This window comes from Bombina bombina, chromosome 2 (genome assembly GCF_027579735.1).
Source record: "Bombina bombina isolate aBomBom1 chromosome 2, aBomBom1.pri, whole genome shotgun sequence".
Classification (NCBI taxonomy): domain Eukaryota; kingdom Metazoa; phylum Chordata; class Amphibia; order Anura; family Bombinatoridae; genus Bombina; species Bombina bombina.
Window position 1 is genome coordinate 359,861,595 of NC_069500.1, and position 19,958 is coordinate 359,881,552.

A 19,958-nucleotide genomic window follows, 5' to 3' on the forward strand; every position below is an offset into this window, starting at 1 on the left:
AACTCGTCAACGCCGATTGCTATAGGAGCATATGTTAAATATGAGCCAGGATGGTGTTGCAAAGGGAAGCTCCCTCTGCATCTCCGGACTCTAACATTCACGCAGGCCCTCAACTGAGAAACTTAAAGGGCTACTTAAACTCCTGTCCCATAGCAAAGGGTAGAACCCCTCATAAGAGACCTCCGATATTCCAGCACCTCTCTGCCACCTCCTGTGAAGAAAGGCAAAGAATGACTGGGGGATGAGGGGAGTGGGGGAGGTATTTAAGCCTTTGGCTGGGGTGTCTTTGCCTCCTCCTGGTGGCCAGGTTCTGAATTCCCACTAGTAATGAATGAAGCCGTGGAGTCTCCTCACCTTTAGATGGAAATAATAAAATCTTGATTGAATTATCTTCTTTCAGACACCTAAACTTTCCAACCTTCTTGCTTTTAACGTAGGCAAAGAGAATGACTGGGGTTGGAGGGAAGGGAGGTGATACTTAACAGCTTTGCTGTGGTGCTCTTTGCCTCCTCCTGCTGGCCAGGAGAGATATTCCCAATAGTAATTAGAGATGATCCGTGGACTCACTGTGTCATTAGAAAGAAATAACCTTTTTGTTTCTCTGTCTGAATTCATAATACTGCCCACATTTATCATTTTTATTTTATTGTAAGTTTATATAAAGTTTTTATGACAATTTCATTTACTATTTACTGACAGGGTTATGTGTGAACCTGTAATCATACAACTGATTTATTTTGTGAGCTTAATATAGCTTCCCTTGAATAAATTGGCAAAAAGATTACATTCATATATTAGAATATACAATATTACATTGTGTCCATTTTATTTTGCATTTACAAATGCAAGATGAGTGCTAATTTGCTGTCTGAATTAAGCTATGAGAGAAGTACTAAATCAGAAGCACATAAATAATGGGGTTCGATTTATCAAGCTGCGGCGGATAGGGGCGTATGCGCCCCTGTCCACTGCAGCTCACCTCTGGCGGGCTGAAATACGAATTCAGCACTGCACAAAAACGCAATTTTGCAATCTTGTGCAATGCTGCATCCTGCCCACGAACAGCAAATCACGCACGGGCAAGAGCCGTCAATATCCCCCGTCGGACAAGACCAGGGAGATTGAAATTCGCCACCTCTTAAGTTAGGGAAGCAGCGGTCTGATGACCGCTGCTTCATAAACACAGAACCTGCAGTCGTAACCAGGTGAAGCCTGCTGAATCATTTGATAAATCGACCATATATTTATTGTTTACTATATTGCACCAGTCTTTTTTTCAGAGAAGAATCCCTAATTACAAACTGAAAATTTCCATTTGGGTCTTCTATATATGACTACACCACAGGATGTTTAAATTAATGGGGATTGCATCTCCCCCCACCCCACTTGATGATCAAGTTTAAATTTTATTGTTTTGTATTTGTTTTTATTGTGATAACATTTCTTATTTAATATTTATATAACTGTTTTTATGCAAAAACTATACAAACAGCTTACATGGTGCACTTCTGTGGACAATAGAAATATTACTGTTCCTTTAAATAGAAATGGCATACCTGATTCAACATCCATATCCACAGGAGATTCTGCAGTCATATAGCCAGAAAGCTTTTGTTTTTTTCTGTCTGAAGAATCATTTGGAGATGTAGATAATCTCTTCTGATTTGTTTGTAGGTTTTGCTGAAAAATAAATATTTAAGTATTCATAGATACCCTTGGGGGGGGGGGAATGACCATCAATTATCCCGAATCACTGTGTTAAAGGAACAGTGGAGACAAAATTAAACTTTCACAATTCAGATAAGAGGACACAATTTTAAACAACTTTCCAAATTAGCCCAGTGATCAAATTTTCTCTCTCTTGGTATCCTTTTGTTGAAGAGCATTCCTAGGAAGGTTTAGGAGCTGTAATGCACTGCTGAAAGCTACCTGAAAATTGGTGGCTACACATATATATGTCTCTTGTCACTGCCTCACCAGATGTGTTTAGCTAGGTCGCAATAGTGCATTGCTACTACTGAGCCTACCTTTTCAACAAAGAATACAAAAAAAAGCAAATTTGGTAATAAAACTGGAAAGTTGTTTAAAAATCGCATGTTCTACCTGAATCATAAGTTTAATTTTGACTTTAATGTGTTTTCTTATTATTTAAATATTTTATTCCTAAACTTTAATGGGAATAGTGCTATTGGAAGTAGTTGGGGTTTGCATGGTATAAAAGATTATCCAGTCTACTATTAAATGTAAGCATCAGATAAAAGTAAATATATTACTCACAGGATAATATGTTGCTCAGTCATTTTCATTTAACAGGAGTATTAATTTAATAAATAAAAAGCTACTTAAAAAACAGAATTTATGCTTACCTGATAAATTTCTCTTTTGCGATGTACCGAGTGCACGGTTTCATCCTTACTTGTGGGATATTATCCTTCCTAACAGGAAGTGGCAAAGAGCACCCACAGCAGAGCTGTCTATATAGCTCCCCCCTTAACTCCACCCCCCAGTCATTCAACTCAAGGCTTAGGAAGAAAAAGGAGAAACTATAAGGTGCAGAGGTGACAGAAGTTTTCAATAAAAAAAATACTGTCTTGAATAGACAGGGTGGGCCGTGGACTCGGTACATCGCAAAAGAAAGAAATTTATCAGGTAAGCATAAATTCCGTTTTCTTTTGCAAGATGTACCGAGTCCAAGGTTTCATCCTTACTTATGGGATACCAATACCAAAGCTTTAGGACACGGATGAAGGGAGGGACAAGACAGGAACCTAAACAGAAGGCACCACTGCTTGTAGAATTTTTCTCCCAAAAATAGCCTCCGAAGAAGCAAAGGTATCAAATTTGTAAAATTTGGAAAAGGTATGAAGCGAAGACCAAGTCGCAGCCTTACAAATCTGTTCAACAGAAGCATCATTTTTAAAAGCCTATGTGGAAGCCACCGCTCTAGTAGAGTGAGCAGTATTCTTTCAGGAGGCTGCTGTCCAGCAGTCTCATAAGCCAAACGGATGATGCTTTTCAGCCAAAAGGAAAGAGAGGTAGCCGTAGCCTTTTGACCTCTACGCTTTCCAGAATAGACAACAAACAAAGAAGATGTTTGCCGAAAATCTTTGGTTGCCTGCAAATAAAACTTCAAAGCACGAACCACGTCCAAGTTGTGCAACAGGCGTTCCTTCTTAGAAGGATTAGGACACAGAGAAGGAACAACAATTTCCTGATTGATATTCCTGTTAGTAACAACCTTAGGGAGGAACCCAGGTTTGGTACGCAAAACCACCTTATCAGCATGGAAGACAAGATAAGGAGAGTCACATTGTAATGCAGATAGTTCAGAAACTCTTCGAGCTGAAGAGATAGCAACTAGAAACAGAACTTTCCAAGATAGAAGCTTAATATCTATGGAATGCATGGGTTCAAACGGAACCCCCTGAAGAACATTAAGAACTAAATTCAGACTCCATGGCGGAGCAACAGGTTTAAACACAGGCTTGATTCTAACTAAAGCCTGACAGAAAGCCCTAACGTCTGGGACATCTGCCCAAAGCAGATATCTGCCCTTTTAAGGAACTAGCTGACAATCCCTTCTCCAATCCCTCTTGGAGAAAGGACAAAATCCTAGGAATCCTGATTTTACTCCATGAGTAACCCTTGGATTCGCACCAAAAAAGATATTTACGCCATATCTTATGATAGATTTTCCTGGTGACAGGCTTTCGAGCCTGAATCAAAGTATCTATGACCCACTCAGAGAAAAGCCGCTTAGATAAAACCAAGCGTTCAATCTCCAAGCAGTCAGTTGCAGAGAAATTAGATTTGGATGCTTGAACGGACCTTGAATCAAAAGGTCCTGTCTCAGTGGCAGAGTCCACGGTGGCACAGATGACATGTCCACCAGGTCTGCATACCAAGTCCCGCGTGGCCACGCAGGAGCTATCAAAATCACTGAAGCTCTCTCCTGTTTGATTTTGGAAATCAAACGCGGAAGAGAGGGAATGGTGGAAACACATAAGCCAGGTTGAACGACCAGGATACTGCTAGAGCATCTATCAGTACTGCCTGAGGATCCCTTAACCTGGAACCGTAACGAGGAAGTTTGGCGTCAGATCCAATTCTGGTGTGACCCATAGCTGAACCAGTTGAGCAAACACCTCCGGATGGAGTTCCCACTCCCCCGGATGAAAAGTCTGACGACTTAAAAAATCTGCCTCCCAGTTCTCTACCCCTGGGATATAGATCGCTGACAGATGGCAAGAGTGAGCCTCTGCCCATCGGATTATTCTGGAAAATTCTATCATCGCTAAGGAACTCCTTGTTCCCCCCTGATGATTGATATAAGCCACAGTCGTGATGTTGTCCGACTGAAATCTGATGAATCTGGCCGAAGTCAGCTGAGGCCACGCCTGAAGAGCATTCAATATCGCCCTTAATTCCAGAATATTTATCGGTAGGAGGGCCTCCTCCTGAGACCACAAACCCTGAACTTTCAGGGAATTCCAGACTGCACCCCAGCCCAGTAGGCTGGTGTCCGTCATCACTATAACCCACACTGGCCTGCGGAAGCACATTCCCTGGGACAGGTGATCCTGTGACAACCACCAAAGAAGATAATCTCTGGTCTCCTGATCTAGATTTATCTGAGGAGATAAGTCTGCATAATCCCCATTCCACTGTCTGAGCATGCATAGTTGCAGTGGTCTGAGATGTAAGCGAGCATACGGAACTATGTCCATTGCCGCTACCATTAGGCCGATTACCTCCATACACTGAGCCACTGACGGCCGAGGAATGGAATGAAGAGCTCGGCAGGGGGACAAAATCTTTGCTTTCCTGACCTCCGTCAGAAATATTTTCATGTCCACAGAGTCTATCAGAGTCCCTAGGAATGGAACTCTTGTGAGAAGGGAAAGAAAAATCTTTTTTACGTTCACCTTCCATCCATGAGATCTTAGAACGGCCAACACGAAGTCCGTGTGAGCCTTGGCTAGTTGGAAAGTCGACGCTTGAATAAGAATGTCGTCTAGATAAGGCGCCACTGCTATGCCCCGCGGCCTTAGGACTGCCAGAAGGGACCCTAGCATCTTTGTGAAAATCCTTGGCGCCATGGCCAACCCGAAGGGAAGGGCCACAAACTGGTAATGCTTGTCCAGAAAGGCAAACCTGAGGAATTGTTGATGATCTTTGTGGATAGGAATGTGTAGATACGCATTCTTTAAGTCGACTGTGGTCATATATTGACCCTCCTGGATCATTGGCAAAATAGTCTGAATGGTCTCCATCTTGAAGGATGGGACTCTCAGGAATTGGTTTAGGATCTTGAGATCTAGTATTGGTCTGAAGGTTCCCTCTTTTTTGGGAACCCAGATTGGAGTAGAACCCCTGCACCTGTTCTGTTTTCGGAACTGTGCAGATCACTCCCATGGTAAATAGATCTTCTACACAGCGTAAGAACGTCTCTCTTTTTGTCTGGTTTACAGACAATTGAGAAAGATGGAATCTCCCCCTTGGAGGAGAATCTTTGAAATCTAGAAGATACCCCTGGGTTACGATTTCTACAGCCCAGGAGTCCTGAACGTCTCTTGCCCAAGCCTGAGCAAAGAGAGAGAGTCTGCCTGCTACTAGATCCGGTCCCGGATCGGGGGCTACCCCTTCATGCTGTCTTGATGGCAAGCAGCAGGCTTCTTGCCCTGTTTACCCTTGTTCCAAGTCTGGTTAAGCCTCCAGACTGGCTGGCTTGGATTGAGCAGAGTTCCCCCTCTTGCCTTGCAGCAGGGGAAGAGAAAGCTGGACCACCCTTGAAGTTTCGAAAGGAACGAAAATTATTTTGTTTGGTCCTCATCTTATTTGACTTATCCTGAGAGAGGGCATGACCCTTCCCTCCAGTGATATCTGATATGATCTCTTTCAGTTCAGGCCCGAATAGGGTCTTACCCTTGAAAGGGATGGACAAAAGCTTAGATTTTGATGACACATCAGCTGACCAGGACTTAAGCCATAACGCTCTACGCGCTAAAATGGCAAAACCTGAATTCTTTGCCGCTAATTTAGCCAGATGAAAAGCGGTGTCTGTAATGAAAGAATTAGCTAGCTTAAGAGCCCTAATTCTATTCAGAATATCCTCTAATGGGGTCTCCACCTGAAGCGCCTCTTCCAGAGCCTCGAACCAAAAGGCAGCTGCAGTGGTTACAGGAACAATGCACGCTATAGGCTGGAGAAGAAAACCCTGATAAACAAATATTTTCTTTAGGAGACCCTCTAATTTTTTATCCATAGGATCTTTGAAAGCACAACTGTCCTCAATAGGTATAGTTGTACGCTTAGCCAGAGTAGAAATAGCTCCCTCCACCTTAGGGACCGTCTGCCACGAGTCCCGCATGGCGTCGGATATGGGAAACATCTTCTTAAAAATAGGAGGGGGAGCGAACGGAATACCTGGTGTATCCCACTCCTTAGTAACAATGTCCGAAATCCTCTTAGGGACCGGAAAAACATCAGTGTAGACAGGAACCTCTAAATATTTGTCCATTTTACACAATTTCTCTGTAACTACAATAGGGTCACAATCATCCAGAGTCGGTAAAACCTCCCTGAGCAATAAGCGGAGGTGTTCTAGCTTAAATTTAAAGGCCGTCATATCTGAATCTGAGGGAACATCTTTCCTGAATCAGAAATCTCTCCCTCAGATAGCAAATCCCTCACCCCTACCTCTGAACATTGTGAGGGTACATCGGATACGGCTACTAAAGCGTCAGAAGGCTCAGCATTTGTTCTTAACCCAGAGCTACTGCGCTCCCTTTGCAACCCAGGCAGTTTAGATAAAACCTCTGTGAGGGTAGTATTCATAACTGAGGCCATATCTTGCAAGGTGAAAGAATTAGACGCACTAGAGGTACTTGGCGTCACTTGTGCGGGCGTTACTGGTTGTGACACTTGGGGAGAACTAGATGGCATAACCGGATTTCCTTCTGTCTGAGAATCATCCAGTGCCAAACTTTTACAAGTCAAAATTTGCTGTTTGCAATTTATAGACATATCAGTACATGTGGGACACATTCTAAGAGGGGGTACCACAATGGCTTCTAAACATATTGAGCAAGTAGTTTCCTCAATGTCAGACATGTTTAACAGGCTAGTAATGAGACAGGCAAGCTTGGAAAACACTTTAATCAGTGAAAAAAAAACAACATACACAAACTGCAAAACTGTTTAAAAATACCTCAAATTTTTCGAAATTTTTACAGCAGATTCAACAAGCTTTAGTAAGATTGCTTAATTGTGAGAAAAGGTTTTGGTGCGCAAATCTTACCCCTGCATAAACACAACTCTGTTCCCAAAAAATACAGTGTAGAAAGGATATATTGATAGAAAAATGTGTAAATGCGCATAAACAGCACGGGGATGATTATAAATGTATTAACATACTATGTATGAATACATAATCTTTAGTAAGATTGCACCACAAGCAAATTAAGCAATTAACCCCCAAATATGGAAACCGGATTAACAAGAGTCAAAAACCGGCAAAAAAACGCTGTCAGCACCTTGCCACAGCCCTGTTGTGGCGCCTACCTGCCCTTAGGGATTGGTAATGTGGGGATAAAGCTTCGATTTGGCCCAAGAAGTTCACCAGGACCCTCCGGTGTTGTAGCTTGCTGCTTATCAAGATAAACAACTGCGCAACTAAGGCGCGAAATTAGGCCCCGCCCATCTCACTCGATATTACTAAGGCCTTAAAAAAAAAAAAAAAAAACACCAAGCGTTTTTACAGCCATGTGGGTTCTAAAACCCCCAAAAAGAATTATGAACAGTACTCCCAAAAACACACAATCGTTTGCTAATAACATTCAAACTGAATGTCAACCATAAGTTTAGCCCTTTATTCAAGCTAGTAATACCCCTATTTAAGTCTAGGATTACTGCTTACCCTTACCCTCATGGGGATACTGTCAGCCTTTCTGAAATATCCCAGTCTCTCCAGAAAAAACGACTGAACATACCTCATTGCTGCATAGCAAGAAACCATTCCTCACACTGAAGTTTTCCTGTACTCCTCAGCTTCTGTGGGAACAGCAGTGGACCTTAGTTACAAATGCTAAGATCATCATCCTCTAGGCAGAAATCTTAATCCATCTCCTGCCTGATAGTAAATAGTACACACCGGTACCATTTAAAAATAAACTCTTGCTTGAAGAAAAATAAAAACTAACAGTTTATCACCTCTTCCCTTTACCCTTCCTGCTTAGAGCCGGCAAAGAGAATGACTGGGGGGTGGAGTTAAGGGGGGAGCTATATAGACAGCTCTGCTGTGGGTGCTCTCTTTGCCATTTCCTGTTAGGAAGGATAATATCCCACAAGTAAGGATGAAACCGTGGACTCGGTACATCTTGCAAAAGAAAAAATATTGTTTCTGAAAACACGGCAAGAGGTAATTTGTGGCATGTGCATAGGATACTCTTACATACAAGTAATGGTGATGTCTGGGAACTGAGCATGCATGAGTATTTGATGAGCATGCACTTGGCCTACTGTTGTAAGCACACTGGGTTGTGTGCTCAGTTGGTGAAACTTTTGGTGAAGCAAATGCACAATATTGTGAGTTTGAAATACACTGTTTTCACTTTCATTTATATCCACCTTCATAAAACGGGAACAGCAGCAATTTATTTTTAACAATACAGACAACACATAAGACTAAGCATTTTCAGTAGTTGAGAGTTAAGCACAGAAAGTACTTACAGCAGGAAAATTACAGGCAAGGTAGCCTGCAAAAGTATCTTTCTGGTGAGCGGATTGCATAGGGATTGATCCAAATGACCTCCAGTCCTTGAAATAAATAAAAATAAAACATCTATAGAAATTGAAAACAAATGCACTATCCAGTTTATTTCTGAAATGAACACAAATAATGTTAAAAACATTGCAGAAACAGAATTTATGTTTACCTGATAAATTACTTTCTCCAACGGTGTGTCCGGTCCACGGCGTCATCCTTACTTGTGGGATATTCTCTTCCCCAACAGGAAATGGCAAAGAGCCCAGCAAAGCTGGTCACATGATCCCTCCTAGGCTCCGCCTTCCCCAGTCATTCGACCGACGTAAAGGAGGAATATTTGCATAGGAGAAACCATATGATACCGTGGTGACTGTAGTTAAAGAAAATAAATTATCAGACCTGATTAAAAAACCAGGGCGGGCCGTGGACCGGACACACCGTTGGAGAAAGTAATTTATCAGGTAAACATAAATTCTGTTTTCTCCAACATAGGTGTGTCCGGTCCACGGCGTCATCCTTACTTGTGGGAACCAATACCAAAGCTTTAGGACACGGATGAAGGGAGGGAGCAAATCAGGTCACCTAGATGGAAGGCACCACGGCTTGCAAAACCTTTCTCCCAAAAATAGCCTCAGAAGAAGCAAAAGTATCAAACTTGTAAAATTTAGTAAAAGTGTGCAGTGAAGACCAAGTCGCTGCCTTACATATCTGATCAACAGAAGCCTCGTTCTTGAAGGCCCATGTGGAAGCCACAGCCCTAGTGGAATGAGCTGTGATTCTTTCAGGAGGCTGCCGTCCGGCAGTCTCGTAAGCCAATCTGATGATGCTTTTAATCCAAAAAGAGAGAGAGGTAGAAGTTGCTTTTTGACCTCTCCTTTTACCAGAATAAACAACAAACAAGGAAGATGTTTGTCTAAAATCCTTTGTAGCATCTAAATAGAATTTTAGAGCACGAACAACATCCAAATTGTGCAACAAACGTTCCTTCTTTGAAACTGGATTCGGACACAAAGAAGGCACGACAATCTCCTGGTTAATGTTTTTGTTAGAAACAACTTTCGGAAGAAAACCAGGTTTAGTACGTAAAACCACCTTATCTGCATGGAACACCAGATAAGGAGGAGAACACTGCAGAGCAGATAATTCTGAAACTCTTCTAGCAGAAGAAATTGCAACCAAAAACAAAACTTTCCAAGATAATAACTTAATATCAACGGAATGTAAGGGTTCAAACGGAACCCCCTGAAGAACTGAAAGAACTAAATTGAGACTCCAAGGAGGAGTCAAAGGTTTGTAAACAGGCTTGATTCTAACCAGAGCCTGAACAAAGGCTTGAACATCTGGCACAGCTGCCAGCTTTTTGTGAAGTAACACAGACAAGGCAGAAATCTGTCCCTTCAAGGAACTTGCAGATAATCCTTTCTCCAAACCTTCTTGAAGAAAGGATAGAATCTTAGGAATTTTTACCTTGTCCCAAGGGAATCCTTTAGATTCACACCAACAGATATATTTTTTCCATATTTTGTGGTAAATTTTTCTAGTTACTTTCTGGCCTGAACAAGAGTATCAATGACAGAATCTGAGAACCCTCGCTTTGATAAGATCAAGCGTTCAATCTCCAAGCAGTCAGTTGGAGTGAGACCAGATTCGGATGTTCGAACGGACCTTGAACAAGAAGGTCTCGTCTCAAAGGTAGCTTCCATGGTGGAGCCGATGACATATTCACCAGGTCTGCATACCAAGTCCTGCGTGGCCACGCAGGAGCTATCAAGATCACCGATGCCCTCTCCTGATTGATCCTGGCTACCAGCCTGGGAATGAGAGGAAACGGCGGGAATACATAAGCTAGTTTGAAGGTCCAAGGTGCTACTAGTGCATCTACTAGAGTCGCCTTGGGATCCCTGGATCTGGACCCGTAGCAAGGAACCTTGAAGTTCTGACGAGAGGCCATCAGATCCATGTCTGGAATGCCCCACAATTGAGTAATTTGGGCAAAGATTTCCGGATGGAGTTCCCACTCCCCCGGATGAAATGTCTGACTCAGAAAATCCGCTTCCCAATTTTCCACTCCTGGGATGTGGATTGCAGACAAGTGGCAGGAGTGAGTCTCCGCCCAATGAATTATTTTGGTCACTTCTTCCATCGCCAGGGAACTCCTTGTTCCCCCCTGATGGTTGATGTACGCAACAGTCGTCATGTTGTCTGATTGAAACCGTATGAACTTGGCCTTTGCTAGCTGAGGCCAAGCCTTGAGAGCATTGAATATGGCTCTCAGTTCCAGAATATTTATCGGGAGAAGAGATTCTTCCCGAGACCAAAGACCCTGAGCTTTCAGGGGTCCCCAGACCGCGCCCCAGCCCACCAGACTGGCGTCGGTCGTGACAATGACCCACTCTGGTCTGCGGAAGCTCATCCCCTGTGACAGGTTGTCCAGGGACAGCCACCAACGGAGTGAATCTCTGGTCCTCTGATCTACTTGTATCGTCGGAGACAAGTCGGTATAGTCCCCATTCCACTGACTGAGCATGCACAGTTGTAATGGTCTTAGATGAATTCGCGCAAAAGGAACTATGTCCATTGCTGCTACCATCAAACCTATTACTTCCATGCACTGCGCTATGGAAGGAAGAGGAACAGAATGAAGTATTTGACAAGAGTTTAGAAGTTTTGATTTTCTGGCCTCTGTCAGAAAAATCCTCATTTCTAAGGAGTCTATTATTGTTCCCAAGAAGGGAACCCTTGTTGACGGAGATAGAGAACTTTTTTCTACGTTCACTTTCCACCCGTGAGATCTGAGAAAGGCCAGGACAATGTCCGTGTGAGCCTTTGCTTGAGGAAGGGACGACGCTTGAATCAGAATGTCGTCCAAGTAAGGTACTACTGCGATGCCCCTTGGTCTTAGCACCGCTAGAAGGGACCCTAGTACCTTTGTGAAAATCCTTGGAGCAGTGGCTAATCCGAACGGAAGTGCCACAAACTGGTAATGCTTGTCCAGGAATGCGAACCTTAGGAACCGATGATGTTCCTTGTGGATAGGAATATGTAGATACGCATCCTTTAAATCCACCGTGGTCATGAATTGACCTTCCTGGATGGAAGAGTAGTTCGAATGGTTTCCATTTTGAACGATGGAACCTTGAGAAACTTGTTTAGGATCTTGAGATCTAAGATTGGTCTGAATGTTCCCTCTTTTTTGGGAACTACGAACAGATTGGAGTAGAACCCCATCCCTTGTTCTCCTAATGGAACAGGATGAATCACTCCCATTTTTAACAGGTCTTCTACACAATGTAAGAATGCCTGTTTTTTTATGTGGTCTGAAGACAATTGAGACCTGTGGAACCTCCCCCTTGGGGGAAGCCCCTTGAATTCCAGAAGATAACCTTGGGAGACTATTTCTAGCGCCCAAGGATCCAGAACATCTCTTGCCCAAGCCTGAGCGAAGAGAGAGAGTCTGCCCCCCACCAGATCCGGTCCCGGATCGGGAGCCAACATCTCATGCTGTCTTGGTAGCAGTGGCAGGTTTCTTGGCCTGCTTTCCTTTGTTCCAGCCTTGCATTGGTCTCCAGGCTGGCTTGGCTTGAGAAGTATTACCCTCCTGCTTAGAGGACGTAGCACTTGGGGCTGGTCCGTTTCTGCGAAAGGGACGAAAATTAGGTTTATTTTTGGCCTTGAAAGACCTATCCTGAGGAAGGGCGTGGCCCTTGCCCCCAGTGATATCAGAGATAATCTCTTTCAAGTCAGGGCCAAACAGCGTTTTCCCCTTGAAAGGAATGTTAAGCAATTTGTTCTTGGAAGACGCATCCGCTGACCAAGATTTTAACCAAAGCGCTCTGCGCGCCACAATAGCAAAACCAGAATTTTTCGCCGCTAACCTAGCCAATTGCAAAGTGGCGTCTAGGGTGAAAGAATTAGCCAATTTGAGAGCACGAATTCTGTCCATAATCTCCTCATAAGAAGAAGAATTATTATTGATCGCCTTTTCTAGCTCATCGAACCAGAAACACGCGGCTGTAGTGACAGGAACAATGCATGAAATTGGTTGTAGAAGGTAACCTTGCTGAACAAACATCTTTTTAAGCAAACCTAATTTTTTATCCATAGGATCTTTGAAAGCACAACTATCTTCTATGGGTATAGTGGTGCGTTTGTTTAGAGTAGAAACCGCCCCCTCGACCTTGGGGACTGTCTGCCATAAGTCCTTTCTGGGGTCGACCATAGGAAACAATTTTTTAAATATGGGGGGAGGGACGAAAGGTATACCGGGCCTTTCCCATTCTTTATTTACAATGTCCGCCACCCGCTTGGGTATAGGATAAGCTTCGGGGGGCCCCGGGACCTCTAGGAACTTGTCCATTTTACATAGCTTCTCTGGAATGACCAAATTCTCACAATCATCCAGAGTGGATAACACCTCCTTAAGCAGAGCGCGGAAATGTTCCAATTTAAATTTAAATGTAATCACATCAGGTTCAGTTTGTTGAGAAATTTTCCCTGAATCTGAAATTTCTCCCTCAGACAAAACCTCCCTGGCCCCCTCAGACTGGTGTAGGGGCCCTTCAGAACCAATATCATCAGCGTCCTCATGCTCTTCAGTATTTTCTAAAACAGAGCAGTCGCGCTTTCGCTGATAAGTGGGCATTTTGGCTAAAATGTTTTTGATAGAATTATCCATTACAGCCGTTAATTGTTGCATAGTAAGGAGTATTGGCGCGCTAGATGTACTAGGGGCCTCCTGTGTGGGCAAGACTGGTGTAGACGAAGGAGGGGATGATGCAGTACCATGCTTACTCCCCTCACTTGAGGAATCATCTTGGGCATCATTTTCTCTAAATTTTGTGTCACATAAATCACATCTATTTAAATGAGAAGGAACCTTGGCTTCCCCACATTCAGAACACAGTCTATCTGGTAGTTCAGACATGTTAAACAGGCATAAACTTGATAACAAAGTACAAAAAACGTTTTAAAATAAACCGTTACTGTCACTTTAAATTTTAAACTGAACACACTTTATTACTGCAATTGCGAAAAAGTATGAAGGAATTGTTCAAAATTCACCAAAATTTCACCACAGTGTCTTAAAGCCTTAAAAGTATTGCACACCAAATTTGGAAGCTTTAACCCTTAAAATAACGGAACCGGAGCCGTTTTTATATTTAACCCCTTTACAGTCCCTGGTATCTGCTTTGCTGAGACCCAACCAAGCCCAAAGGGGAATACGATACCAAATGACGCCTTCAGAAAGTCTTTTCTATGTATCAGAGCTCCTCACACATGCATCTGCATGTCATGCTTCTCAAAAACAAGTGCGCAATACAGGCGCGAAAATGAGACTCTGCCTATGATTAGGGAAAGCCCCTAGAGAATAAGGTGTCCAATACAGTGCCTGCCGGTTATTTTACATAATTCCCAAGATTAAAATAATTCCTCAAGGCTATGGAGTATAAAATATAAATCGATTTAGCCCAGAAAATGTCTACAGTCTTAGAAAGCCCTTGTAAAGCCCTTTTTTTTTTTTTTTTTTTCTATAATAAAAATGGCTTACCGGATCCCATAGGGAAAATGACAGCTTCCAGCATTACATCGTCTTGTTAGAATGTGTCATACCTCAAGCAGCAAAAGTCTGCTCACTGTTCCCCCAACTGAAGTTAATTCCTCTCAACAGTCCTGTGTGGAACAGCCATCGATTTTAGTAACGGTTGCTAAAATCATTTTCCTCTTACAAACAGAATTCTTCATCTCTTTTCTGTTTCAGAGTAAATAGTACATACCAGCACTATTTTAAAATAAACTCTTGATTGAATAATAAAAACTACAGTTAAACACTAAAAAACTCTAAGCCATCTCCGTGGAGATGTTGCCTGTACAACGGCAAAGAGAATGACTGGGGAAGGCGGAGCCTAGGAGGGATCATGTGACCAGCTTTGCTGGGCTCTTTGCCATTTCCTGTTGGGGAAGAGAATATCCCACAAGTAAGGATGACGCCGTGGACCGGACACACCTATGTTGGAGAAATCAATAATATACGCCATGTAACTTCCTATTTCCCCCTCAACTTTTTAGCCAAGAAAATCTCTTCTTCATAAGGATAGTGAATCAAGTAGAGAAGCTGGAGATGTATGGGGCCCAAGCAGTCATCAATGGAATTGAACACTGAAACTATTAAACTACTTATAATAAACTAAATTTGCTAGAGAGCATCAGTTTTCATATCTGAAGTACATAGACTGGAAAACTTTTTTTTAAAGAAGTAAAGGGATTCTATATGTAGTAGACAGAGCTGGTATCTCTTAGGATGAAGGTAGCCAAATTTTTATAGTAGTTAATTAAACCAGGGATCATACAGGATATATACATGGATTTCAAATACAAATACCAACAGAAAGAGAAGCAGTCTGCCTTAAACAGCAGCTCAGTGGCTTGTTCTATGGCCCGGTTACCACCTAGGAATAGCTTCTTTTAGCCCAATTGTGCTTTTCACAGAGGACAACTTTCCTTAATTATGTCATTCTGATCCTGCCAAACAAGGTCAGCCCAGGCCCAAAATACTCCTCTGAACAAGGGAAATGACAACTCCAGACATTAATTTTGACCTCTTTTAAGCCTTGTCAGCGAGGCATAGCCATATACATCTAAGCACATTGGGCAAGGAGTCCACGTCTGGTTTTCCCTATCACGCTTAGGGAAACTTTCCCCAGGGTCATAATACAAACAGAAAAAGAAGCAGTCTGCCAGAAACTGAGCTAAAAGAGGCTGCTCCTAGGTGGTAACTTGCATAAAACAAACTACTGAACAGTTTGTTCCTGGTTCTCTTTCTGTATGCATTTGTCATTATGACCCTGGGGAAGTCTCTATAAGGGTGATGGGGAAAGCAGACGTGGGCTCCATGCAAAATGTGCTTAGAGGAATATGGCTGCACCTCACTGACGAGGCCCAAAGGAGGCCGAAACGATTGTCTAGGGTTGCTATTTGTCTAGTTCCGACGAGAATTGCGTTGTATTTCAGTGCTGGACTGACCTTGTTAGGTGGGATCAAACCGATATACTTCCGGAATGTTCTCTTCTGTGAAAAAACATAATTGGGCTAAAAGAGGGTGCTCCTAGGTGGTACCAGCATAGAACAAGCTACTGAGCTGTTAGTTACCGGTTCAGCACTTACCTTTCTGTACGCAAACAATTAACCTCAGTTCTGCCACATGTATCTTGCACATAATTTCCCCTCAACCAAATAAAAAAATCTAGCACAAGGTAGAGGGACTTGGCCCCTTCTAGATAGGCTTCCTCCTTGGGTTCTTCATTTGTATTTCACTGTTTGGTTAGAAGCTAGCACACATGGCTGTAGGTTAGGAAGCCAGGTAAATAGCTCCATGCGCCATGACAAGGACATCAATTGGCAAAATGATTAATGTCATGCCTTTAATCTAACTGTAGGCATCTTAGTGAGTGCTGGCCATCCTCTACTGTGTGTTGTGTTTGATATTTTCCCTTTAGACTTTGCAACTAGGCTTGTCTGGAATTAACCACCTGGGTCACTGATTTAAACCCAGCTTTCTGTGAATGATAGTGGAAGGATATACAGAGAAAGGAGAGGCATCTTTAAAGACCTTCAGGAGGTTTCTACCCACTCCCAACAAGAAGTGAAGATGAAAAACAGGAGAGCTACTCCTGCTTCTCATCTATAACTAGATCAGGGAACTCTTTGATAGGAACTGAGTACAGAAGCAGTGTTAAAAAAAGTGTGATATTGTCTGCTCTGCATTTCCTCCTGACGCTTTACGGTTTATTTTATGAGGTAAGTGTGGAAGAATGTGCCAAGTAATCAATAGGGGGATTTAACACTTTCAATACTCCAATAACAAAAGCAGGCAGATAGCCACACCCTATTCCATAGCTGCTCCTGGGGACTGCACAACTGGATTAGAAAGAGTGAACAAAGCATTACCTACAAGTCTATCATTACATATAGACTGTACATATCCTACAATACACTCTTGCTTGACAGCTGCAGTGTCATTCTGAACAGAAGAGCTCTGTAAACACTGACACTCCATTAACTGAGAGGAGGTTAACCTTTAGTTCTTAGGTAGTAAAGGACTCTATGCCAATATCTCAGTATGCACTGCCAAGTCTAAACATAGACTGCATGAACAAAGACATCAGCAATATTTTAATGTTCCTTTAAATAGTAGAATTTTATTTACATGCCTACATATAAAGTTTAGATGTTGTAAGCATGATTTCATTGTTATTTATCTTTTTTTATGCTTTTTATTTCAGATTTTGTCATAAACATATCACAATAAAGAATATGATAAGTACATATATAACAAAGATATAACAAAGTATATACAGAAAACGTATCACTAGGTTGCAGAGACACAATAAAAGAATCCAGTCAAGTCCACATCAAGCCTGGTTACGTATTTAGGTCCTTTTCATTCTTTTCTCCTTTCAAACCTAGTCCAGGTAACTAGGCTTGTTTTATTCTACTGAATAACTGTGCGTTAAGTTCTACCACCAAGTCCATGGTATCAAGCGATTAACATTTTGAACAAACCAGTGAAAACATTAGAAACAATAGTTCTTGAGAATTTCAAAATCAATAAGTGTGTCAGGATACTTTAGTGGTATTTTTTTTATATAGCTCAATTTTGACAAATTTAGTTTTAGGTTTGTGGAGAGGACCTGGACCTGGTTATTCAAGTGGGCGTCTGCAATTTGCTTTGAGTTCATTAAATCTATTTAGTACAGATTGGTGGACTTATGTATTAAAATACTGAATCATGCACAGGATGTACAAGTTTTCACCTATGTTTAAATAATGGGTAAATGTGGGTCTCTCTTTCAATTATTTGCTCACTAGATACAAGATTCTATTAGTTGCCATTTTAGTACAGGTACAAATCCCAAAATATGAAATGCCAAAATCCATACTCTTTTTTTTTTTTTTTTTTTGTAATAAAAAACATAATTTATGTAAGAACTTACCTGATAAATTCATTTATTTCATAATAGCAAGAGTCCATGAGCTAGTGACGTATGGGATATACATTCCTACCAGGAGGGGCAAAGTTTCCCAAACCTTAAAATGCCTATAAATACACCCCTCACCACACCCACAAATCAGTTTAACGAATAGCCAAGAAATGGGGTGATAAGAAAAAAGTGCGAAAGCATATAAAATAAGGAATTGGAATAATTGTGCTTTATACAAAAAAATCATAACCACCACAAAAAGGGTGGGCCTCATGGACTCTTGCTAATATGAAAGAAATGAATTTATCAGGTAAGTTCTTACATAAATTATGTTTTCTTTCATGTAATTAGCAAGAGTCCATGAGCTAGTGACGTATGGGATAATGACTACCCAAGATGTGGATCTTTCCACTCAAGAGTCACTAGAGAGGGAGGGATAAAATAAAGACAGCCAATTCCTGCTGAAAATAATCCACACCCAAAATAAAGTTTAATGAAAACATAAGCAGAAGATTCAAACTGAAATCGCTGCCTGAAGTACTTTTCTACCAAAAACTGCTTCAGAAGAAGAAAACACATCAAAATGGTAGAATTTAGTAAAAGTATGCAAAGAGGACCAAGTTGCTGCTTTGCAAATCTGATCAACCGAAGCTTCATTCCTAAACGCCCAGGAAGTAGAAACTGACCTAGTAGAATGAGCTGTAATCCTTTGAGGCGGAGTTTTACCCGACTCGACATAGGCATGATGAATTAAAGATTTCAACCAAGATGCCAAGGAAATGGCAGAAGCTTTCTGGCCTTTTCTAGAACCAGAAAAGATGAAAAATAGACTAGAAGTCTTTCGGAAAGACTTAGTAGCTTCAACATAATATTACAAAGCTCTAACAACATCCAAAGAATGCAATGATTTCTCCTTAGAATTCTTAGGATTAGGACATAATGAAGGAACCACAATTTCTCTACTAATGTTGTTAGAATACACAACCTTAGGAAAAAATTCAAAAGAAGTTCGCAACACCGCCTTATCCTGATGAAAAATCAGAAAAGGAGACTCACAAGAAAGAGCAGATAATTCAGAGACTCTTCTGGCAGAAGAGATGGCCAAAAGAAACAAAACTTTCCAAGAAAGAAGTTTAATGTCCAAATGAATGCATGGGTTCAAAAGGAGGAGCTAGAAGAGCCCCCAGAACCAAATTCAAACTCCAAGGAGGAGAAATTGACTGAATGACAGGTTTTATACGAACCAAGTCTTGTACAAAACAATGAATATCAGGAAGATTAGCAATCTTTCTGTGAAAAAGAACAGAAAGAGCAGAGATTTGACCTTTCAAGGAACTTGTGGACAAACCTTTATCTAAACCATCCTGAAGAAACTGTAAAAAATTCTCGGAATTCTAAAAGAATGCCAGGAAAAATGATGAGAAGACACTAAGAAATATAAGTCTTCCAGACTCTATAATATATCTCTCTAGATACAGATTTACGAGCCTGTAACATAGTATTAATCACAGAGTCAGAGAAACCTCTTTGACCAAGAATCAAGCGTTCAAACTCCATACCCTTAAATTTAAAGATTTGAGATCCTGATGGAAAAAAGGACCTTGCGACAGAAGGCCTGGTCTTAACGGAAGAGCCCACGGTTGGCAAGAGGCCATCCGAAAAAGAATCCGTCCATGCTGGAGCTACCAGCAGAACAAACGAGCATTCCTTCAGAATCTTGGAGATTACTCTTGGAAGAAGAGCTAGAGGCGGAGAGATATAGGCAGGATGATACTTCCAAGGAAGTGATAATGCATTCACTGCCTCCGCCTGAGGATCCCGGGATCTGAACAGATACCTGGGAAGTTTCTTGTTTAGATGAGAAACCATCAGATCTATTTCTGGAAGTTTCCACATTTGAACAATCTGAAGAAATACCTCTGGGTGAAGAGACCATTCGCCCGGATACAACGTTTGACGACTGAGATAATCCGCTTCCCAATTGTCTATACCTGGGAAATGAACCGCAGAGATTAGACAGGAGCTGGATTCCGCCCAAACCAGAATTCGAGAGTCTTCTTTCATAGCCAGAGGACTGTGAGTCCCTCCTTGATGATTGATGTATGCCACAGTTGTGACATTGTCTGTCTGAAAACAAATGAACGACTCTCTTTTCAGAAGAGGCCAAGACTGAAGAGCTCTGAAAATTGCACGGAGTTCCAAAATATTGATCG

General features: G+C 41.9%; 1 protein-coding gene across 1 annotated transcript in view; it reads right to left on the reverse strand.

Moving 5' to 3' along the window:
• The window catches only part of ZCCHC8 (zinc finger CCHC-type containing 8), a 181,047-nt gene that overhangs the window by 64,710 nt on the left and 96,379 nt on the right, over positions 1–19,958 (reverse strand). The window contains exons 10-11 of the mRNA XM_053701764.1: positions 8,731–8,817; positions 1,557–1,680 (exon numbers count right to left, since the gene is read on the reverse strand). Of these exons, the coding sequence (XP_053557739.1) occupies positions 1,557–1,680; positions 8,731–8,817 (211 nt within the window). The remainder of the gene's footprint in view (positions 1–1,556; positions 1,681–8,730; positions 8,818–19,958) is intronic.